The following is a 24,449-nucleotide window of genomic DNA, read 5'->3' as shown; positions in this document are numbered from 1 at the left end:
GGCGCCGCCGAGCCCCGCGGTGGGGAGGTGGGGGCGCCGCCTGCAGGGTATGGGGCGTGCAACAGCCCCGGTGTGCAACGCTAGGTGTGCAACAGCCCCGTGTGCAACAAGCCCATGCACAACACTAGGTGTGTAACAACCCAGTGCGTGACACCGGGCTGTGCAACAACCCCGCGCATAACGGCAGGGCGTGCGACAACCCCGTGCACGATGCTGGGGAGTTGAACGACCCCGTGCGCGACACTGCGGTGTGCAACAGCCCTGCGTGCAATGCTGGGGCGTGCAACAGCCCTGTGAGTGACATCAGGGCGTGCAACAACCCCGTGCATAATGCCAGGGCGTGCAACAACCCCATGCACGATGCTCGGGAGCTCAAAAACCCCGTGTGCAACAGCCCTGTGCACAACACTGGGGCGTGCAACAGCCCTGTGAGTGACATCAGGGTATGCAACAACCCTGTGCACGATGCTAGGGGCGTGCAACAACCCTGTGGAATGCAACTACTGTGCATGCAATGCTGGGACGTGCAACAACACTGTGTGTGATGCTGGGGCGTGCAACAACACCATGCACAACACCAGGGCATGCAACAACCCTGTGAGTGATATTGGGGTGTGCAACAGCCCTGTGAGTGACATCAGGGTGTGCAACAACCCCGTGCATAATGCCAGGGCGTGCAACAACCCCATGCACGATGCTCGGGAGCTCAAAAACCCCGTGTGCAACAGCCCTGTGCACAACACTGGGGCGTGCAACAGCCCTGTGAGTGACATCAGGGCATGCAACAACCCCGTGCATGATGCTAGGGGTGTGCAACAACCCTGCGGACAACCCCGGGGCATGCAACTACTGGGTGTGCAATGCTGGGGCATGCAACAACGCTGTGTGTGATGTTGGGGCGTGCAACAACCCCATGCACAACACCAGGGCATGCAACAACCCTGTGAGTGATACTGGGGCGTGCGACAACCCAGTGCACAACACTGAGGTGTGCAACAACCTGGTGTGCAATGCTGGGGCTGACACACATTGAGTCCAAGGCACCCGCAGGTTGCAGCACAGGTATATAATATAAATGTATCTATTCTGTCCCAGATATATAACATATATTTGCTTTCCCCCCGTAAAGCAGAGCCGCTGCTCTGTAGGTGCGTGTCCCTCTGACCGCCACCGAGGCCCTCTCGCTGCGGGTGCCTCCCCGGGCAGGCAGTGCCGCGGTGCCGCCAGTTTTGGGGTTTTCTCTGCGGGCCCTGGGGGATCAGCGCCCCCAAACGGGGCACGGGGCAGCGGGACCCCCCCCGCCCCACAGGGATTACACCCCAATTCCCACAGCCGGCCCTTCTCCCAGCCCAACTACGGGCAGCTCAGGGCTTACAGCTCCGGGAGAGCGAGCCGAGCCCCGGCCCCCTTCAGAACGCGGCTGGGAGCGGCTCCCCATCCCCAAGACCACCTAAGGGCGGTGAACCAGCCATAAAGCGGCGCGGAGCCACCACACGACACTCCCCACCACCACAGCCCCTCCTCCCTCCCTGCCTCCCTCAGCCCCGCAGCGCGCAGGCGCACTGCCGCCCTCCCGCCCCGTGCGAGCACGGCGCAGGCGCACCGGGAGCCGCCGCCTGGTGCCTGGTGCCTGGTGCCGGGCCCGCGGCGGGCGGGCTGGGGGGCGCCATGGCGGAGCCCAGCCTGAGGCCGCACGTGCACTGGGCGCAGCGGCACGGCGAGCTGTACCTGCGGGTGGAGCTCAGCGACGTGCGGGTACCCGCACCGCACCGCCACCCGCACCGCCACCGGCACCGGGGGCGGCCGCCGCTCGGGGGAGGGCGGGGGGGTGGGGATTGGGGTTGGGGTGAGGGGGGGGGGATTGGGGGTGGTGGGGTGAGGGGGGGAGCGGTGTGAGGGGGGCATTGAGGTGGTGGTGGTGGCGGGATCGGTGGTGGGATCGAGGGAAGGGTGGGATTGGGGCGAGGGTTGGGATCAGTGGTGGTGGGATTGGGGTGAGGGGGGTGGGATTGGGGTGGGATGAGGGTGAGGGGGGTGGTGGGATCTGTGGTGCTGGGATCTGTAGTGGTGGGATTGGGGTGAGGGTGGTGGGATTGAGGTGGGATTAGGGTGAGGGTGGTGGTGGGATCGCTGGTGGTGGGATCGAGGTGACGACGGGATCGGGGTGAGGGTGGCGGTGGTGGGATCACTGTGAGGTTGGGATCGGGGTGCGGGTGAACAGGGCAGGAGCAGCAGCAGCAGGTCCCGGTGTCCCCCCGAGGCACCGTGCTCTCCTCTCGGTACCGGCTGGGTGCAGAGGGGTGGGAAGGGGGAACGGTAACAGGGCACGCTGCCCGCCCGGGCCCTCCTCCAAAGCTCTCCTCTCTCCCCAGAACCCGGACATCACCATCACCGACAACGTGCTCCACTTCAGAGGTAGGTGGCCGGCCCTCGCCCGCAATTCCCTGCATGCCGGGCACAGACCATAGGCCTCGAAGCGTGCCCACGCACGGACCCCGGCGTTCAACCCTCAGCCATATCTTATCTATTAGGGAAAACATCCCACCGTGCATTTAAATGTCAGGGACACTTCCCCGCACCTCTGCTCTCTGCCTCACCCCAACCCCAGCAGCACAGCCCTTTTCCTTTCATAAAGACCTCGTTTGTGAGCGTTATCAAAGGTCTGCACCAGGAACTAGCGCACGATTTGGCAGGTAAAGCAGATCCCTTCCCCAAAGGCCGTTTTGTTTCAGCCGGGCGGTTGCAGCGCGCTGGGGATGTGCTGTAGCTGCATTTAGTGGGGTTTGGTCGTTTATTTGGTTGTTTTGTCCAAAATGTGGTAAATGCTGCCTCCCTGGTGAGCCACCACCAGGCCATTCGATAGGGTATGGCCGCACATCCGCTCACTTCAGGATCAGTTTACAGCACGCAGGGGTGGAAAGGAAACTTGGCGTGCAGGTTTCACTCCCACCGGTCACAGCTCGCCCTGGTCACACAGCACGGCAGCTTTTCAGCTGGGCTCACACCGGGCACAAACAGCCTTTTGGGCTCCTCTTCTGCGGGCTTTGCACTGCAGGTGCTTTCCCAGCACCGTGCAGAGGTGCTGAGCCCAGCCGCTGCGCCTCTGAGCGGCCCCTCGCTTTGGGGCTCCATCCTCCCTCCCAGCAAGGCAGGGGAAGGCACTGTTAAAAATAAAAGTTGAATGTTTCTGCGTGTAAAGTACCCTCTGCAGACAAGGCGCGTGGATCTCGCTAGGCCCTTCGTGCTGATGGTTAATTCTTGTTTTTTAGCACAGGGTCATGGTGCCAAAGGGGACAACATCTACGAATTTCAGATCGAGTTCCTAGAACCAGTCGAGCCTAAAGTAGGTATTTTTTTTTTTCTTTTGTAACTATTGGAAATGGAAGGTAATACATTGGGAAATATGGAAGGAAGATGGCTGTGCATGAAGTCCACAATGTGCTGTTAGATTTTCTTGGAGACTGTAACTGCTGACAACCTAAATGCTGTCTGTGGCAGTCCTCGGTCCCTGTGCTCAGCCACTGTTCTGCCTTAATGCAAATCTCACTGGAGCTAGCACTCGCATGGGTAAATTTTAATAGAAACAGGGCCTTACGTTTATCATACCTGTTACACGGTAGTTATGTTTTTTAGTAGGGATTTAAAGCTGCAAAATAATGGGAGAATCTGGCAATAATTTTCCTGATGCAACCTTGCCTTGGAGAGGAGGGGAACACTGTGGTACAGCGTCAGTGTGATGTTTCCTGGCTGCTTTTCCAGACAAGAGAAAGTCATGGGAACTGTTGCTTTTGGCTTGTGCAAATTCCTTAGGTTGCCAGTACAGATATTGCAGGTCCTCTTGCAAAACGTTGTTATAATTGCCGTTGTAGTCTGATAGAGAGAGCTTGGCTGGGAGGGCAAGCCCTTGCAGGTGGCTGTGAAGTCTGTCTTCACCTCTCAAAGCCATCAGGGGCACAGGGAAACTCCGGGCTCTGCTCCCAGCGGAGGATTTGTGCTGCTTATTCCTGGCTGCCAGCAGTCGTGCCAGGAGCTGTGATTCGGCTTTGCTGCTTCGGCAGGGAAGAGATTGTTCCCTCTGTGCAACGCAGCCGAGGGCTGGAGGGTGAATTTCTGGGGTCTGAACTCGTTTCGTCTCCTGAAACGGGTGGTGAACTGGAACCTTCCTGGGAAAAGGCGTGCCAGGCATCAGCGGGCACTCGCTGAAAGAAGGCCTGGCTCGAAGAGGTGTGTGGTGGAGCACCAAAAGCCCTGGGTCTCGGCTCTGCTGTCAGCAGGCGGGTTTCTCGTGTCTGCCATTGGATACCTGGTAGGAGCTACAGTTAACGTGCCTTGCTTCCAGGATCTGGCTGCCTGTTTGTCACCTGTTCTGTAAAGCAGCAGGTGCATGGCGTGGGGAGAGGCACCGCCGCCACCCGTGCTTGTCCCTGTGGTGCTGTGAGCCAGGCCCGGACAGCAAGCCTCTGCCCCTGCAGCATCCTTCCAAAAGTCTGGTAGTCACTTGGAGTTACCTTCGAAGGGGCTGGGTGCCTGGAGGAGGATCGACTCTGAAATCTGGGTGACTACGGTTGGTGGGGACCAGGGAATAGGGTTTTCTCCAGGGTTTTCTCTTCTGGCTTTGGTGCGCACCTTGAGCGCCGCTCGCTGGCGCTGAGCTGGCCGCCAGTGAGAGATGGAGCCTCTGCCAGGAACGGAGCAGGCGTTAGCAGCTGTGAGTTACAGCTGCAGCCTTCAGATGTCCTGGGAGCATCCAGACAGCCTTGACAGGAGTGCTGAAGAACATGCTCAGTTCCGAATGCAGGTCATGGCTCTCCTGCATCGGTTTCAGCTGCCTTTAAGAAGCGGTTTCCTGCAGAGCACCCTGGCGTGGGCTGGAGGTGCAGAGGGATCTGACGGTGGCAGTACGGGTGGCTAGTGCCAGTGTGTGCCTGCTCTGTGTGGTGGGATCCAGCGGTGCTGAGCAGTGGTGCTGTGCAGGCTTTCCAGCTGGTTACGATCGAATCACAAGTCCCTTACCGTTACTGGTTCAGTCCCGGAGCTTGTTTCTTAGGGCTTTTGCTGATGTCTGCTCTTGTGTCTGCCCTCAGCCCGTGTGCAGGGTGACTCAAAGGCAGCTGAACATCACCGTGCAGAAGAAGGAGAGTAACTGGTGGGAGAGACTCACCAAGCAGGAGAAGCGCCCGCTCTTCCTAGCTCCCGACTTCGACCGCTGGTTAGATGAATCGGATGCTGAAATGGAACTGAGGGAGAAGGTCAGTGCTGCGGGCACGTGGGGCTTGTGCAGCCAGCTTCAGAGCAAGGATAGCTGTTCCCCTGCACGTGAACTTGTGTTCTTCCTTTAGCTGAAGTTGCCTAGCGTGCTCACTGCTGATGCTTTTTCATACGGATGTCAGGTAGAATTAGTTAAGCAGCTCAGATTTTAGCAGGAATTCAGAAAAAGGCGCACTTCTGGCTAAAAGGAGCAGCAGTTCTAATCCGAACTGTTGGCTGCACACTAGGTCAGTGCTGGCTGAGCCTGCAGCTGGAGACTTTTACCTCCTGCCCTGCGCCCTAGCAGTCCTGTGTCCTGATCCATTCATGTCAGTGTGACACAAGAAGCCCAGAGACACCAGTCCTGGGCGTTGCTTGTCTGAAAAGCTTTCAGTTTCTGCGTGTACTGCCATAGTACTGTTTCCTGAGCTGCTGGGCTGGCCCTGACTGTGCGTTCCCACCATATGGTGAGCTCAAGCAGCTTAATACAGCAGGGAAGTGAAAGCCCATCTTGGAAAACACTTGAACAGACCACATTTCTGCTAACTTTTAAAAACAAACGCTGCCCTGTTCCCCTCCACAGCCACTGAGGAGAAAGGGCTGCTGCAATGCCAAAAGCCAGAAAGCAGCAGTGAAGGGCACGCAGAGAGCCAGGGCTCAATGCTCTCAGTTCCCATCAGGTCTCTGGTGGGTCTTGAAATGTTTCAAGGAACAGTTCTGAGAAGCAGCAGTAATTGAGAATTAACACAGAAAACAGCTGGCTTTTTTCAGCAGAAGCACCTACCATAATACCTAGTGAAGGTAGGGTAACCAGTTAACACCCTCTGCCTTCTTTCTGGGTGAGAAATGTGCTCTGTTTTATGCAGGTGAACATTTAAACCTTCTAGCAAGTGGCTGCTTAGCTGAGGTTTAAACCCGCTGCTAGCTTTGCAGTAGGATAGTTATCAAATCAGTTGCTAATTACAGTAACGCTTGCTAAAACCTTATCCTTCATCTTAAGGAAGAAGAAAAGATTAGCAAAATGAAAATAGAATCCAGAGTCCCAAAAGACCGTAAGTAACCGTACCTTTCTAGTAAGGTGGGGTTTAGAAAGCTTCTGTTGCTCAGACATGTGAACCTCAACTCTCACGGAGCAATTCTGACTGGCTTGGTGCATCTTGGAGGGGGATCTTTGTATTACACTATTTAGAAATTCAGTAAAAATGCAGTAAAATTTAAAAATCTGACTAGCGAGACTTCATCTCTAGCGGTTGATGGTAAAAGCAGGCAGAACCCACAATGCACACAGCTACCCTTTTATCACAATCAGTAATTCCCCTTCTTGTATTCTGGGTTCTCACTGAAAGCCTGGTTTGCAGCTGTAATCTTTGCAGGAGTGTTACCATTGTACTCCGCTCATCTGATGTGTTTATTGATTTTAGCTTTCAAACACCTGAAGAAAGGATACTTAATCATGTATAATCTCGTGCAGTTTTTGGGATTCTCTTGGATTTTTGTGAACATGACAGTACGACTGTTCATCTTAGGAAAAGGCAAGTAATAAGCACTACTTTATTCACATTGCAGGGGATTGTTCTGTTTCTATTGTTGTCTTTAATACTTCCTAAATAGTTAAGTCTAAAGGAAGACTCATTTAGGAAACGAAACAGTAAATGCACCACTGAAGTGCACAACAGAAGCCTCTCAAAAGCCATCACAGTGTTAGGGATAGGAAGACGCTGTCTTGAAATGACAGTTGTGTATTCTGATGAAAGATGCTTGTACTCTGCCAAGATTACAACTAAAGAAATCAGTTGAAAGAGAATGTCTCGCTTAACTGCGACATCAGTATTTTTGAAAATGACCTGGGCAAAATATTTTGAAGCAAGAATTCTTCATTCTGTTGCAGTGCAGCGCTATCACTTTTTGTGTAGTAATTACTGTAATAGCTCTTGATCCCTGTGTGTGTGAAACAGAGCACTTGAGCAGTGCTTCTGGCCTAACTGCTGGGACTTCGAGGTAAGGCCTATGAAGTGTAATTACGCATAATGCTGCTTCAAATATAAATAGAATCCTGTTACCAAAAGCTATGCTGCTGCCCCAGCTTTCTGAACGTTAACGTTCATTTGTCTTTAAAATGGTTTTCTGTCTTACAGATTCCTTCTATGATACATTTCACACTATTTCTGACATGATGTATTTCTGTCAGACCCTGGCATTAATGGAAGTCGTGAACTCACTAATAGGGCTAGTCAGATCACCGCTGATACCTGCTATAATACAGGTAATATTTTGAGATTCTTCTCCTTGCTCCTCCCATGTTTAAAGTAAAGCTGTATTTTACTTCAGTGTCTTGACGCTCCTAAGATAAGTGGTACAACCTCACTGGCACTGAACTAGAGAATGTTACCCTAGAGGTAGAAATCCAAGGTTCCCAGCCTTAGTTGTGGCAGGCTCTCTTCTTCCAACACCTGCGTACGGTGCTTTGGGACAACAAAAGCAAGAATTAGTTGACAAAAAGTACATGATTCTGATTTGGTTCCGGTGCCCTTTTGATCCTGATTGTGGTTGTTGTGAATAAAAATGAAGCTAGATGACTTAAGAATAGGTACTATGGACCTAGATAGAGAGTAAAAAGGTGTGCTGAAAAACGCAAGTGACAGCTCAGCTGCGTGGTTATGTGCTGAGCACAGACCTGTTTCACACTGGAAGAGAACATATTCTGCACACTGCTGACGGCAAGGCCTTGCTCCCTCTTTTGATGGAGGGTGTGAGTATTCCTTAATTTGTTTTTCTTAAACAGGTATTTGGAAGAAACTTTATTTTGTTTGTTGTCCTGGGAAGCTTAGAGGAAATGCAGAGCAAAGCCGTGGTGTTCTTCGTGTTTTATTTCTGGAGTATCATTGAGCTGTTCAGGTTTGTGGGATTTTTCCTTTAGCAGGTGTGTGCAGAACTATCTGGTTCATCCCAAGAATTCTGTAGCCTTCCCTAGGTTGCTCCATCTGCCAAAAGCTGGGAGCCTAAAAGATAATACTACCCTGAACCAAGGATAACCTGTTGCTTTCCTTTGGGAAATTCAGCCCTCTAGTTGAAGTATTCTTAGATTGAATGATTACTTTCTTAACCATTCGCTTACTTGAATGATTAAGTGAGGTGCACTGTGCTCTGTTTCTCTTTAAAAAGAAAAGTATGTTGAAAGGTGTATTAGGCAAGTGAGGCAGTGAAATTCATCCATATGATTAGAATAGCAGCATTAGTTCTGTAAACTACCAAATAATGGTGTGCAGTTTTAAAATATTCTTGTGCTGCTTGGGAATTATGTTGACTATTCTATACTGTTAGCAGCTTGCATTTTAAATGGTATCTGTTTCTTCTCACCCTGAATTGGCTTTAGGTATCCATATTACATGCTTTCATGCATTGGTATTGAATGGAAACCACTTACCTGGCTCCGTTACACCACCTGGATCCCTCTCTACCCTTTAGGAGGCTTGGCTGAAGGTATTTAAAAAAAAAAATTTGTAATAAACAAAATTAAGGCTGGGCAAATAACTCCATTTTTGGTTTGGCTGCTGGACTAAAAAGTAATAGAATAGAGTAACAGCTAAATAGCCATTTGCTTTGAGCTGAACCAAATGTAAGCGTTTTTATCTTTCTTACTGAACCAAACATTTTCTCAATTTAATGTGAACAGAAGTCATCGTTTTGGGCACTGGAGAGGAAAGTAAAGGCAACAAAAGGTTAGCGGAACAAAGTGACCAAGCGTGCGCTGCAGACCTTGCAAGCGTTACAGGAAGACAACGCTCGCTTCCCTCTGCTGATCCGAGGCACTGTATTTGCTTTTGTCTGCTAGACCTGACTTGGTCAGTCTAGCTTGGGTTCACACCAGCTTACGGATTTTGATGTTACCTTGTAGATCATTGCCACAGGACAGGCAGGGGCTGATTGTTCCTCTGAAAGCAGCACAGCCTGTTCTGAGGCAGGCATGGTGCCTGCCTGATGGGGCTCTGCTCCCTTGCTGCTCTGAGAGCAAGCGCTCCCTGGAGAGGTGGGCCCCCAGTCCTCTTGCTGCCCCTCCTCTAGAGGGGAGGCGGCTTCACAGCGAACTCTGCTGTCTTAACGGGTCTGGATTTTTTTTATTTTTTAACATGCATATCACTGCTCAGCTTCCAGATGTAAGAGATGTGTTGTAATCGTACCTGTCAGAGCCTGCTTCTATGAGCCAGGAGTAGGCAGCACATTGCCCAACTCCAGGTACAGGAAAGCCTATGCCTGTTTCATGGCTGTGGGCATTTCTGCACGGTAAATACCGCTGGTGCAGGCCTGGCCAGCCAAGTAGTCGCATACAAAAAGTGTATCACCAAACAAGTTTATCATGCTGAGACTTTTATAGCCTACTGCCTGAGCTACCTGCTTACCATCATACTGCATGTTTAAAGTTAGCTTTAAAATCGGTTCAAAAGTAACACACAAAGTAATGAGAGCTAGTAAATAAGGGAACATCTTTAGAAAGTTGGTGGGGGCCAGGCAACCGTATATCCTACTTGTTTGATAACTACATCTTTCTGTTTTCAGCTGTCTGTCTCATTCAGTCCATTCCAATCTTCAGTGAAACAGGGAAATTTAGTCTGGGATTGCCAAATCCACTGAATGTCACAATCCAGTTTTCATTCTTGCTTCAGTTATACCTTATAGCCTTGTTTTTAGGTAAGATACTTAATTGTATTTCTCACTATTGAAATTAAAAGGCCAATTTCCTCTAATTAAGTATATTTCTCTTAGAAAAGTTAAATTTCTGTATTTCTGGGATCGTGCAGCACAAAATTGCTTGAGGCTAAGCACTTTCCTGTTGCTTGTTTATATAAGTTGTCAGAGATCAGGGGAATGCACCTACAATTAGCACTGGTTAGCCCCTAAGGAGGAGACCTTGGTAACAGGTTAGCAACATTATCTACAGCTGACTCAGGTTAAAATAGTATTTTTTACATATTACTTATAACCTCACTATTGCTTAGTTTCACCCTTTTACATGTTATTTGAGCTTCAGAATGATTTAGAGGAAATCTAAACGTAGTACCAAACTAAAACTGTTTATAGAAGGCTTTTTAAGTAGTAGTATATTTAAAGAAGAACAGCGCATCACCCTCATGTGGTTTCTTATGTTACATTTCTAAATACAAGATACCACTGTAGTATGCACACGCAGTATGTCTGCATAGCCAGACGTCTCTTTAGTCAGGAAGGGTGAATCTCACCTAGAATTTTGAACTGAACTTTCACTAGACTTCTCCCTATTGCAAACACTGCCTAAAGAATACCTTCAGGAGAGATTCAGTCTGAAACACTTGTTTGATCCTTTCTCAGCCCTGCACAGCTGGTGCTGGCAGCTTTTTAAAAGTGACAAACCAACCCTCTGAATGAGCAGCCTCAGTACCAAGCAACCTGTGCAGGAACTCCCACCTAACCCAACAAGAAAATACTAGCATTAGCTTTCAACGCTATGTATGCTCCTAAACCCTTGTGTGTTTATTATTACTATTTTTTTTTAATTTGGTACAGCCATCTAGCTTTAAAGTGATGCAATAGTGTCCAACCTAAACACTTCATTCTTTTTCAGGGATATTTGTAAACTTCCGTTATCTCTACAAGCAAAGGAAACAGCACCTTGGACCAAAGAAGAGAAAGATGAAGTAAAGGAGGACTGCACTGCTTTCTTATTTAACTTATCTCAATGAAAAGATAAGCCTCTAATTCTTATGGTTTTACCCACTGTAATTTAAAGAATTTTGTAAAATTAAATGATCATACTCTGTTCCATGATTTCATAGTGAATTCAGGTAACATTCCCATATACTGTATTTTGTTCCCTTTCAATCATATGTATGCATGACATTTACCATTGAACGGTTACATTTAAACTTGTATCCTATGAACTGCCATATTAGGAAGAAATCCAATTATCTGCATATAATATGCTTATAAACAGTGGAGCAGCACTGAATAGAAATAGCGTTTATCTTTTAATTGGATATTTGCTCTTTCAATATTGCATGCAGATAAGGCTTCTGATGTTGGGATATACTACTGGCTGGCCCGTGCTCTTCCTGGGGGCTTTGTGATGGCACGAGGAGCACAGTCTGAGACCACTGTCAACAGTGTCTGGGTGTATATTAACGGTAGGGGTAAACTTGCTCAGCCCTCACGCCGCCTTTTCTTAGGCAGCCTACTGATGTTGCAGAATTAAAACCAAAAGTAGCTGGCTGATGTCAATTTAAATGCTACATACCAGTTTAATCTGTTTCTAGTTTATCCTGAACGGAATAGGGACACTGTGTGGAGCATAGCAATACCCATATACCTGTAGCAGTCAGTAGGAAAAGGAAGCTGCTGCTTCGTCCCACAGTCAGAAATGCTTTCCTGATTGATAACGCAAGCACTGAAAAATAAGGAAACAAGGAAACATAGGTACCAGCTTTCTCCTAGCATGTGAATACCAGAACAACTCCCTCCCACTCACGCAAAGGGAAAATCTGGAACTGCCCTGGGAGACTGAACACCTCTGATCGTTCCTGCCAGGGCTGTAGCTCCTGTATTTATAGCCTTTGGAAAGGCAACAACGACTGCTTTTCTAATTAAAACTTAGGGGTACAGCTAATAAACAGGTGTATGTGCTTTGTTGGCTGTTCCCTGTTGGGATGGATGGAGGTGGTGGGTCAAATAAGTCATCTATTATTGTGATATCATAGATCGAATCTCAGTAAGGGAGCTCCTGCATAGGGCTTGAAGGGACCCTATTTCCTCTGTGCTTGCTTTAAATAACAACAAGATCTGTTCCCCTCCCATTCCAGGTCATGCTGTCTCTCACCTGGAAACCTTCGTTTCAGTTGACTTCATTTCAGCATGCCCTTCTGACACCTAGCCTCCTCCAATTGATTCCAGACCCCTCTGGCCCCTCTAACGAAGTTTAGAAAGTATTCTGCAAGCATCCTCTAAAACCACATTGGGGTTATAAACAGGTTGCTTCACAACTGCTGCTTCCCCCAGGGAAATGCAAAGCAAAGCCAGCAATCCAGATCAGGCACTGAAGCTGAGATTAGCGTAGTGCCATCTTACTACTTGCATTACCTTTTTCTACTGTAAAATGACATGAATCCTCCAGAAAGTTATTTTCTATACTTAAAGATAACAAACAGCTTACTATTTGTGACATGGCCCCAGTGATTGTTACTGTAAAGAAAGGAAACATGTTAAAAAGAGATTATAACAAAGAGCTGGTACAAGCTCCACACTGCATTTCACAATTGTGTTTTGTCAACAAGAGGCATGATGCAATTTCTCTTTAGAGGTACTTGAGGCTCAGTTGCAAAGAAGAGTGCAGGTAACTTTCTCAAAAGAGCTGAGCATAATTTACACACTTTCACTACAGCACACACTGTACGTATGTTTGAAGTATGTCAAAGAACTGAATTAGCTGACTTGGAACAGCAAAGATCACTTTCATACTTTAATTACTGGGCATTTAAACTTCTGTTATAAAATCCACATGTACTCATACATGATACTTCTCAGTGAAATTGTGGTACCTAGTGCGAGCTGTAATGGATCTTACACTACTGAGTTTTAGTCCTTCAGAAAGAATGTGTTTCTATTAATAAAGATTTACAACCAAATTTTGCTTTAAGTTCAATTATTTGCTCTTTTCCCTGAATGCATTAAGTTGTATCATTTATTACTCAATGCTCATGATAAAGAGCTGACATCCAACCATCACCAGGTCGATGTTTTAGGCCTGTGCATGCCTAAGCATGCACCCAGTAAGGTTGCTATGAAAATGGAACAAAACCAACTTAAGTTTTCCTGAAGAATTACTCTTTATTAATATTACACAAATAAAAAAATTTGTCTCAAAAGATTAAGTTACTTTCACAAGTATCAGCACTGCAGTGCCAGTGATAATGTTCATTACTGCAGTACAGGCTAGCTTTCACGGTGGGCACCTGATCAGTGAGAACACCCTGAAATTAGCTCTGTATCTGAATTTGCAGTGATTCTCACACGTTTTCTTTGGACTGATGAAATCCATGTATAAAATAATAGTAGCTGCCTTTTAGGACACTTTTGCCAGTGATTTCAGTTATCTAGTAACCACATTCTTGGGAGTCTTGGGAGGCCAAAAGCCACAAGGAGTGAGGCCTGTGATGGCATTTTCTCTCTCTCCTCACATGTACTAAGTAATTTCCACCCATCATCCAATACAGTGACCAACCTTGGGACACGTTCTAGTTTCCAGGCCTGACTGAAGCCACCACAGACTAACTACACTTAAGAAAGCATTGATGCAAATAAAGGGCCCCTGTTTGAACAGAAGTTCTCCAACCTGTAATTAAAGAGGCCCTAAAAAAGTAAACAGGACAAGAAAATTTGAACACTTTGAGTCTTAATCTGTAGAAGTTCCTAAATCGGAGACTTCACATTCTTTCAGTGCCGGTACTGGGAAAGTCTGTCTGCAGTGGAGCAATGTTATGATCATAGGCAGCGTATTCAGAAGCCCCAGTACTTGCCACTTTAAGCTGCTGAGCAGCATGCGTGAGCTGAAACGCTGCATCAGGATGAGCTGTGTCAGGAAGCAGGGTGCACTCCCGCTCCAGCATGTCTGCCACACCTTTCAAGAGGTCCAAAAAGCCAAAGGCCAGAGCTGCCTTTCGTAAACGGTTAAGTTCCTGCAAAAAACAAAAATTCAAAGCTACTGTGACCCTTTATTTTTTTTTTTTTTAAAGGCAAGCTTATTCACTGTAAGGAAAATAACCTGAGTAATCAGTAGAGCTGCTGGCAACTGCCCAGCTGCTCATGACGTGAAAATGTTTCAGGGCTGAGGGTTATAGTGGCACAGCTAAATAGCTGGTTTTCCCTTCATCCCTTCTTAGAAACACTTTACTTCTTCCTTCACCCTTCTGTGCATTCAGCTATTGTGCCTGCCTGTTCCCCGTGTCCCAGCTGGGAGTGGCTTCCAAGCTGGGCTTCACTGACTGCTGCCTCTAACCACAGCGTCCAGCAAAGCGTATTGATTTTTCTTCACCGTAAACTGTGATGAGTGCTTGTGTGCATTTAGTCAGTGTATTCATTCTTCAAGTCTCTGGGGTTACAATAATAAACTGCTTCAGTACTTCCCTTACAAGAGGACCAACAATTACTTCCAGCTACAGTCTAGATTACAGACTGTTACGATGTGGCCAGGAGTGCCTGGAATTTTGTGTTTTTCTGCTTCACTTGCAGAAAAAACATAGGAGATACTTTGACATAGGAGATACTTTGAGATTCAGAATGACATACGTGCTCTTATTCCTCTCTGCTCCCTCAATCTATTTCTGCCTGGACAAAAGCATAAGATCTGCATACAAGTTCACCATCAAAGCAGCAGGGATCGTGAGGAGCACCTGTAAACATGTTATGTCTGTATCACCCTGACAGAGAATAATACGATGTCAGAAAACCAGACTCCCTTGTCTAACCTTCACTAATCTGTAAAATGGACCCACGATGACTCTTTACAGAACACTGTGTGTGTCTGCAGAGCCCTACAATCCCAGCATAGAAGATCCCACAGACACAGACAGCATGTGCTCCTCTGTCAGATGCACCACTATCGCTACAGATCAAATTCGGGCAGACCTGTAACATTACTCACCTTATAGAAGGTTTGAGTTTTTTCAGGGAGTTTCCTTGCATTTCTCAAGATCTTCTGTACATCAGTCTGCAGAAAACAAATAAAATATTCTTGGCAGCTGTTGGGGAAGCTGCAGAAAAAAATCCCCAACTATATTGATAAATAATCCTGACCATTGACAAGACTGCAGCTCACAAAGGCTGAAACATAAACGGTAATTATACTAAATCCAATAAACTAAGCCAGATGCTACACTGGAGATGCGGCTTTCATTAAACAGCATAAGCTTTCTGATTGCGTTTTAATCATGACATTTTAAAGAGTTTATAAAAAAAACACAAAGCAATTACATTAAATGGACAACACAGACTGCAATTTGCTGCTTAGATAGCTACTGCTGTTCATAGTAAAGCACCAAATCCAAAACCCGTATCGTTACCTGGAGGCCACTTGGTTTAATCCATACAGTAACATTCTGTGCATAACTGCGCTTGTTCTTGGGTTGCAAGGGAAAAGGGCTCTTATTGTCATCATCTCCATATGGATTTTCTTTTGCATCTGGAAGAAAAAAGGAAAAAGACTTAGTGATTAATATCTGCCCAGGTCATTCACACAAGAAAATACTGAATGCGCAAGAGTTATTCAAACGAGTGTAACCAGTACCTGAAATAGGTCCAAGCTGTGCCATCTTCCCTAGCCACGGAAGGGGTTCGGGACCAGGTTCAAAGAGTGACATCATGAGGTTCGATTTCTTCTTGCTATCAGCTTGTGAATAGAGCATTCCATACCACTCTGGCCTATTGAAGAGAACAATTCCCAAAGGCTGAAAAAAAAGCTTTATATCCCTCTTAACCCAGAATTTGTCTCCCTTCCACGTGTGTATTTGTAATTTATACTGGCAGAAAGATATCTACTGTTAAAAATCCATGGCTTTACCGAGTAATGGAGAATTCTTTACAGAGTAAAAGCATAAATGAGCAGAGTAAGAGAGATTCTTCAGGCAGACATCCAGCTCCATACCCCAACTGGACGACAGCCACCATGCCTTCCACTTTCAGGCTCCCATGTAACAAAACACAGAAGTTGGGGATTTTCCCAGCAATCTGATTAGCTGAATTCTCATCTTCGGTGTCGTCTGTGATCCCAGGTCCCACCTCATCACCTTCTGAGGAAGGAAAGCAAACAAAGAGATGACATAAAAATAAATTCAGTCTCACAAGTTCTATTTTCATGACGCTTACCACCCTGTATCCTCTGCCATAAAGCATCTTCAACACAGAGCACAATTCTATGAAGCTACTTTTTAAATGCTTGCGTGTTTTCCTTTCTTAAGAAAGGCTCTTGTTCTCCCCACACCCATGCTATTGTGAGAACTGATGGTATTTTACTATTAGACTTTCTGAACACAACCACCAGCACTTCTCACAGCAGCAAAGACTGAAAAGACTACCGCTTTCTAACCTTACAGCTACCTGGTCAGAGGTCTCCTCTGATCCACTCACAGGCCTCTCTGTATAATCACTCCCTAGCTTGTGTCAGTCAAAACGAGTTGGGTTAACAAAGACTCACTTTTTTATTTGTTCAAGTTACCCAACTCATTCCCAGCATGCAAGCAAACCGAGGGGAGGGCATGTAATTCCAGGTAAAAGAGCAATAAAAGGCAGATAGAAATGGCAGGGACTGGCAAATTCCTCTGCTGCAGCTGGATGAGACTGAATCAAAACAGGCATGTTGGACAAGCCAGCCTTTAATTAATACTTTTATAGAATAAACAGGTGTTAACTGTTGGGACAAATGTTATAAAAATCTATAAAGTTACATAATTATTCTATTGCATTCTATTCCCGAAACTTCACAACGTTCATAAATAACCCTGCAAACAAAACCTCAGCTTCGAAGAAATGAGAACGGAAATCCAAAAGTACCAAGAGTCTGGCAATGGATAACACAGCTGCTTCTGAAACTATAGTATCCTGAATTTCAAGTCCACCTCTCCTATGCAATTTGTGGTAATTATGAGAAATTTGAAATGTTTTAGCAGCTGGAATACAGCTGTGATTTAACTCTTAACATCTTCTAAGGTGAAAGGCCTAGCAGGCTAAGAGCACTAAAAGAGATGAAAGCACATCTGGTGCTCTCATTCTTCTTTACCAGGAGAAATCTCACTTTCTTTTTACTCCACTCCAAGGCCATGACAAAAGGACATGGGAAACCTTTCTTAGCACACACTGATACAGGCAAGTAGCTCCAAGTCAGTGATATGCTTAACCATTGCAGCCTACACAAGATACATATACACTTGGACCCAGTGAGTAGTAATTAATGCTCGAGCACTACTAAGCAACCTTTTTGTTATTAAGATCAGATTTTTCACAACAAATCATTCCAAGAAGCAATTAGAAACAGGCATTAAGTCTTCATCTTGCACCACTTACTTCATGACCCATAACTATTTGTAGTTTTTAGTTCAGTATGCTCTGTTAATAATGACGGTATAAGGACACTGATCCCTCTACTAATTCACCTCTTTGTGTGCATGTGAATTGTCTGAAGAGCACACTATTCAAAAAAAAAGGCAGAGCTTGTGTCCAAGGTTTTAATTTTAATGTAACCATGAAAACGTGTCCTTAGAAACATTTGGCGCTTTGATAACGCGTGAAACTTTTGCTTCTAATTGAAACCACAATGGCCATTACAGGGGAAGCTTAAAGCAGTTTTTGCTGCAAGACAATTTGCTTACCTCTGTTAAGTGCAATAGGCAGCACCAAGTGTCTGGATAAGACAGGAGGGCTAGAAATGTCAGCTATATCTACAAACCCAACAATTTCTAGATCTGTGGGGAGAAAACAGGTTTAAGTCTAGTTAGAAAAAATTCGAAAAATTAGAAATAGAATGTATTCAGTCAGTTTAACATCACCACTTATTACACTGCTGTTTCTGAAGTGGTGACTAAGGTAGCACAACCGAATCCTAACCTTGACTGAGGTCTCTAGGTGTTAATATGACAAACATTCATACGTACATGAATATGTGAGCAATTTTGATCCTACAATTGAAACTTCACTCTTGAAACACAGCAGTGAAGCTCAGTGTGTTCTCTCCAAGGGGTGTGTACCTACCCATTCACAAGTCACAGGCATGGACTAGCTACAGACTACCTGCCGTTCATGGGTGCAGCGTCCAGTAACGGGAAACCTGAGAAAGGTTTTCTTTGCAAAATTGTTTTTAAAAATAAGCCAGTATTGGTGAGAAATGCTAGGATGACAAACAATAAGGACAGTGCAAGTACATGGTGAGATTTATAAAGCGTCTGTCTCACCAACTCTTCCCAACTTTACTCCTAGTGGACTCCCTGAAGAGGCCTCCAGAAAGATGTTAGTTTGTCTCATCTGAGAACAAGGGGTCTTTCTGATAATGGCAACTTTAATATAAAAATACAGCCCCTTCTCCAACACACTACTTTAATCCTCTGTTAATCTTATGAAGGTATTTGTGGAAAGCAGCCTGTGGCTCTCTTCCAGTCTCTATCCCTAGAAATTGGCTTGCTAAGTTTTAAAAGTGCCTCTGCTCTACTCCAGCCCTTTCACCAGGTACACATGTCTGAAACAGGATGAGGTTTTCGTCCCCTGGAGCCACATATACCAAGAAATTACATAATCAGTGATTGATCTTCACAAAGAGAAAGTGGGTGCAACAGTAACTGTACAGGAAAAGAGATGGTAGTGAAAAGGTAGAAATCAAACAGACTTAAGTAAAAAGCAATAAAAAAAAAAACGTTACCTGTATTAATTGCTTTAGGAATGGGGTCTATTTCCTCATCTATAATGAAAGGTTCTGGTCTGGGAAATACTTGCACATCAGATGTTAAGTGGCCACACTTGAGAACAGCATGGAATGGTGTGTAAGCCAGGTCTATTAGCTTTCTAGAACAAGATCAGTTAGCATTAAGGAAAAAATAATACATATCAAATGAAAATAGTTTGTCTAAAGCATGCTAACTAAGCTCCCAAAACTTGTGTGTGTGACTACAGTCAGTTCTGGCATTGCCAAATTATGAAACAAAGCAGCACATTATCATATTGATGGCAAATTAACAAGTCATCTGGAAAATAGTAACTTGTACCTGCCAATCATAACAGATTTTATGGTTTGATTACAGAATGATTAAAATAAATACTGACCCTGAACAACAAAGGTCAAGATTAAAATTTAGTTAACAAGATCATACGCTAAAAGAAAAAAAACAACACCCCATATCATCAGATCTTTGTTACGTTTGTTTTCCTTTACAGATACTAACTGGAAACCTTCCCAAAAGCGTATTATCTAAAAGTCTACTAACCCAAACATAGACTGGACATTCTTCAGGCAAAGTGGTCCATCAATGGTAAAAATTTGCCCTTCCCCATTGTTTAAATCTATGAGCCGTTCCAGGCAGTCCAAGGAATCTGTGCTCTGAAGCTGTACAAGCATAAAGTGAAATGTTTTTGTTAAGCTTTTTTACTATGTTTTTCTTAACCAGTGTGTTTTCAGAAAATATACGCAACACAGTAAAATTTTATCTTACTTCTTTCTGCATAAACCAATATTCTTTTTCTCCCAGAAAACGTACTCCTTATGTTGCATTTATATTATAGCAAATGCAGTATTTGACCCAGAAACATAAAATACGTTGCTTTTTCATATTAGGTTCTGCTTCAAAAAGCAACCAATAATCACAGAAGTTCTCAGTCTTTAAGACCACCGGAATACCTTAAATATTAGTGTTTTATTCGTAATTCTAAGTTTCTAGCTAGAAGTTCTCAGTCTTTAAGACCACCGGAATACCTTAAATATTAGTGTTTTATTCGTAATTCTAAGTTTCTAGCTCCTTCAAGACGATTTAATTTTTAAGAAGAAAAGAATACAAAAGTGCGTTTTGTGCTGACATGATCATTAGATCAGATAAGAATAATAATTATCCAGTGTAACGATGAAAAAAAGCATATGTTAAAGGCATCACCTCTTCAAGATTTGCCATGCACATGACATACAACTTGGACGGGAATGGGAAAGGCAGTGGAAATCGGTTGCTTTCACTCCTCTGGTTGTGAGTAGCTAGTGAGTGTCGTAGGGAGCCTCTGCCGATCCCCAAGCAGCCATCAGTGACGAGAACAACCTTGAATGAGAGAGGATAGATTAGCATTTCCAAATAGAGACGTGTTTCTACCTGTGGAGGACAACTACATACATTTCAGGAGTCTTCCTAGCAGCATGAGCTTCTATTCTGAAAAGCCCTGTTCACTTGGGCATTTCCTCCACTGAGCTGACTAAAGAATCATGAGTAAAGTTTCCAGAAGCAGGCACATAAATGAGAAATGATAGGTTTAACCACTGCAATTAAATTATGTGCATGATAAATACACGTTTCATTGCAATTAGGCAGTTGCACTGAAAATTGAATTCTATGGCTAGAAACACACCGTGCTGTGCAGGAACATAGCCAGTTTTAAATGTACACTAGAACTGTCGTGATTACACAGCCAAAAAAGCAGTCTGCTGCTAGTGGATTTGGGAACTTCAGGTTTACCTTTGGATGGAAGATAAAGGCCAACTATGATCACTTCTTTGCAGATGCTGGAAGGCAACCCAAGTTCCACTACAGACCACAGAAGCCATAAAAAGGTAGTATTAATGACTGTAATTCTTTGCTAACAAATACAGCTGCAGTATGCTCACACTTTGCAGCAGAACTATGAAGGTTAAAATAGACATTTTTCCATTTAATTGCAAGTCCATTGTCACTTCTTGTAGCAATCTGCCCTAATAGGTTACCTTGAATAATGGAATTCTACACACACAGCTGAGACCCAGTCATTTCCAGAGGAGTAAAATAACTGCTCTTTCAATGCTGCACAGCTACACCAGGCATTATTTTTTGGCTGAGAGGTAAGGAAAATCAAATCCAACTGGAGCTCAGCGGGCATCTGTTACAGCCAGATTTTTACTCTCTCTTAATCCTCAGTCTCCCCACTACCCATCTGAACCGTTGCTCAGCAGCAATGCTTTTTACTATTAGAAAATTCTGCACAGTACATTCCCCGCTGCCTTTCATCACCCAATAACCTGAAGTTCCAGTACAGCAAATCATGACACAAATGAGAGAAAAAATTGTTGAGATCTAATCTATGCTTGGCTTTTACATCTTTCTAGTTCTTTGTGTTGAATAACTACTTTTCCATGGTGCCTTTTATCCTGGTTAGATTACGAAGCATTGTCTAGACAATCAACGTCTATCCTCTTTCTCCTAAAGGAATATTGCTTGTGAGATGTTCCCAGCTCACTGAGGTGCAAAATTACTGAATTTATATCCTAACCCAAAGAGCAACAGGCTCTTAGTATCTCAGAAAATTGAGGGCTAAAAGCAGACTCTGCCGTAAGAGACAGCAAATTCAGAAGGCTGAGAGCTGCAAAGGCTGGATGGAGTGTGCGAGCAGATGCACGCTGAATGACTCACTAGGGAGAGAAGACAGATCAAAACACACTCAGCTGTACTCTGTGCTGTCGTCTGAGACCTGGAACTGTTAGAAGCCCTGGAAACCATCAGGTACCAGAGCAGAAAGGTTACTGTAGGTGTGACTATACTCCTTCCAAACTGACCAAGGGTCCTGGGAAAGAACACCACATCCAGATCAAATGCCAAGCCTTCAAAAGAGTATCTTTGAGACAGATTTTACAGCTTACAGGTGTGTAAAGGGAACATCACTGATACGCAGAACACTTTTCCTTCCGATGTGGTGTTGTAGTGGAAAGAACTGTCTAGTTTTTCACTTCTTGATGTTCTAATAAATACTACTTTCTGTTCATATCCCAGATATATCTAAAATACTAATTCTTCATCTTCCTCTAGTACCAGAATGCCCGTGAGTATTCAAAGTTTTCACATTATATTTACATTTCCTTCTGCAACTTACAGGGAGTATTAAGGATATGCTATATCCTGTGAACAGTGAAAAATCAAACATACCTGGCAAGGAATTGCTGCACCCCATTCTTGTTGAACAATATTGCAAACCCCAAGCAGTGCTGACTCTAAACAGGTTTTGTCGTAATCATCCATGTTACTTAGAGCTTCCTGTAAAAACAAACACCACGGTTATTGCTGGGTGAAATATCACTACCAGCAAACATAGAAAAAATATTCACAGTTCTGTGGCAAGCCAGTATGTTTGCTTTGTAACACAACTGCATTGCAACACAATACAACAGGCTATATGCTAACATACAACCTGCACAGATTAAAAAGAGAGAGAAGAAATTGTGAACAGTATCATGAGACAACTACAACAGCTGGCTTTGAAGGAACTCTACTATCTAGCAACTTTGGGAGAAAAAAAAAAATCACATCTCAAAGAAAAACAGGAAAATAAAAATCTGAATCAATGTCTCACTTGAAGTATTAATTTCCAATTCTACTCTGTAATATATGAGCAATAACAACCTTTTGCATTCCTGAACATTCCAGCCAAAGAGCTCCAAACATACTGCAAACCACCACCTCATTGCTCAAAGTGAGTCATATTTCTTTCCTGCACATAGGCCCACTGAAAACACCATGAAGACGTGACACTTCAGAGCCCCAGGTTTAGTGGCCTCACAATGCAGCTCAATGGAATTTAGCTTAGAAAATCCTCCCAGGAGTCAGAATAACTCCAACTTCTCACAGATTCAGAAAGTAGGCTTCAAGGAGCTTGTCTCATGAAAACACTTCAGCAGAGAGTAACAGAATCCAAAACTCATATCCTGTTTCTATAACCGTAAACCAGCTTTTCTTCTTAAAACGAAAACTTCACACTTAACACCGCATAGTAAGAAGGGTGCAGCTGTAAAACTAACATGCTAGGGGAGCTTGCTTGAATTCTTGGCTTTCAGAAGTTCCCAGAGGAGGGAAAAATTACCCAAAGAGAATGTACTGGCATTCAAATGGTAAAATAAAAACCTAACAGAGAGTATCTTGTAAAATCTGTTGCACAACTGAAAACCTAATAAATACACGGTGACCTATGACAGTGACGTATCATTCCTTCTTAATAGTATATATGACAACCAGCTACACATTTACAATTTTTATTGGACTGAAACTTTCAGTGCCTTACAGCATTCACATCAAATTTCTCTCTCAGACTCTATCTTTTCCATGGTCTCTCCATTTCCCAACACATCTGCAAGGCCTAAAATCCCTTTGTTCTCATTCTCACCCTGTTTCAACTGTTATGCACTGTTAGAAACATCTCTCTACCAAATCACTGGACTCAAAACCTTTCTAAATGCTCGTGTCTGCTGCATCATTTATCAAGAGTAAATCAACAGCTACAGAAAAAAGTATGTCACAAAACCTTCAGCCCTTTCTTCTTGGTTTTCTCCATCCCTACTTTAAACTTAATTAACAATGCTCCAGAGGTCACCTGCAAAGGTATGATTTGTTAAGTAGCGAAACATTTCACACGCATTGATTTCACCTATCTTTAAAATAAGGATAAAATGCTTTATTTAAGATCCTGTGTACAGAGCAATATGAAATCACACATTTTTTTTTTTTTAAATATTCACAACTTGACTGCATTGGGGTTTCACGCACCCTACCTGCAGCGTGTTGTAATCTCTTGTAAATGGCACCATCAGCTCCCAGAGCGACGAAAACACCACCAAGGCCGTGAACTCCAGCTTGTAGTTGGTCGCCATGTGCTCAAAGAGCATGGTCAGGCCGTGGACCGCCAGGTGTTTCCGCTGGTACTCCTCGGAGCCCTCCACCGACACCGGCCGTGTCATGGAGAGCGACACGTCCATCACCACCACCGTCGGCATGATGAGCTGCTCCTCTCAGCTACCACGGCAGAGAACGGAGATCCACTACATGACGGAAAAAAAAGGCCACAAACAATTATTAAACAACAGCTATGGGGCAACACGTCTTGCCCTGACCCTGCGAGGCTCACCCCACACCAGCCCTTGCCCTCTGCAGAAGGGGAAGCCACGATGAAGTTTTATGCCCAAAACAGGGGTTTTAGCACAGATTATGGCAGAAAATGAACCAAAAGCGCAGGATCTGCTCCTGGGTGGCTGGGAATGCCTGACAGCAGCGTGCCTGGCCTAGGCCGAGCCTCGGCAGGCAGAGAAGCGGCAGGGACCCCCCGAGAAGCCCGGGGACCCCAGAGAGGGCAGCCCCCTCCTCAGCGCTCCCTCCCCACGGAGCCTTCCCCGCTCCCCCCGGGGACGACTCGGGGGGGTTCGTGGATTCCCATCCCTGCGGCCCCGGTGGTGCTGGAGGTGGAGGAGGTGGTGGTGGAGGTGCCCGGGGAAGGGGGAACGGAGGCTCGCCCCGCGCTCACCCCCAGCCCGCCCGGCCGCCATGGGTCCGCCGCACAAAGCGGTCCCCGGAACGACGAGGCCGCGGCTGGAAGGGGCCGGGCTGGGCCGGGGCTGCCGGAGAGGACGAGGACGAGGACGGGGACGGGGACGGGGACGCTCCCCACAGCCCTCCGAGCCCGCTCCCCACAGATATCAGCCCCACAGCCCCCTC

General features: G+C 45.5%; 2 protein-coding genes across 5 annotated transcripts; one reads left to right on the top strand and one right to left on the bottom strand.

Annotated features, from left to right (window-relative positions):
• The first annotated feature begins 1,569 nt into the window (after positions 1-1,569).
• HACD3 (3-hydroxyacyl-CoA dehydratase 3) lies at positions 1,570-12,896 on the top strand. Of its 3 annotated transcripts, none has more exons than XR_014588872.1 (12): positions 1,570-1,755; positions 2,373-2,415; positions 3,270-3,343; positions 5,085-5,249; positions 6,248-6,299; positions 6,669-6,779; positions 7,383-7,510; positions 8,030-8,142; positions 8,621-8,727; positions 8,921-8,966; positions 9,802-9,933; positions 10,844-12,896. XR_014588872.1 is itself a non-coding variant. In XM_083851264.1 (11 exons), exons 1-11 carry the CDS (start codon positions 1,669-1,671, stop codon positions 10,918-10,920), a joined length of 1,089 nt encoding a protein of 362 aa, XP_083707390.1. In that variant the 5' UTR covers positions 1,570-1,668; the 3' UTR covers positions 10,921-12,896. The 3 variants fall into 3 exon arrangements, 1 of the variants encoding a protein (XP_083707390.1); XR_014588873.1 differs by having other exon boundaries at positions 8,921-9,053; XM_083851264.1 differs by lacking the exon at positions 8,921-8,966.
• A 177-nt stretch (positions 12,897-13,073) lies between these two features.
• INTS14 (integrator complex subunit 14) lies at positions 13,074-24,441 on the bottom strand. 2 transcript variants are annotated; one of them, XM_083851245.1, is made up of 12 exons: positions 24,259-24,441; positions 23,513-23,779; positions 21,897-22,004; positions 19,893-20,048; positions 19,233-19,351; positions 18,671-18,813; positions 17,631-17,723; positions 15,911-16,055; positions 15,554-15,687; positions 15,330-15,448; positions 14,912-14,977; positions 13,074-13,946 (listed from the first exon to the last, which is right to left on the bottom strand). In XM_083851245.1, the coding sequence occupies exons 2-12, from the start codon at positions 23,732-23,734 to the stop codon at positions 13,695-13,697; spliced, it is 1,557 nt and encodes a 518-aa protein (XP_083707371.1). In that variant the 5' UTR covers positions 23,735-23,779; positions 24,259-24,441; the 3' UTR covers positions 13,074-13,694. The 2 variants fall into 2 exon arrangements, with proteins under 2 accessions (XP_083707371.1, XP_083707372.1); XM_083851246.1 differs by lacking the exon at positions 24,259-24,441 and adding an exon at positions 23,866-24,211.
• Between the last annotated feature and the right edge of the window lie 8 nt (positions 24,442-24,449).

The sequence above is a fragment of the Anser anser genome (genome assembly GCF_964211835.1).
Source record: "Anser anser genome assembly, chromosome: 10".
Lineage (NCBI taxonomy): Eukaryota > Metazoa > Chordata > Aves > Anseriformes > Anatidae > Anser > Anser anser.
The sequence above is the reverse complement of the archived record's forward strand: the minus strand, read 5'-3'. Positions and strand labels throughout refer to the sequence as shown.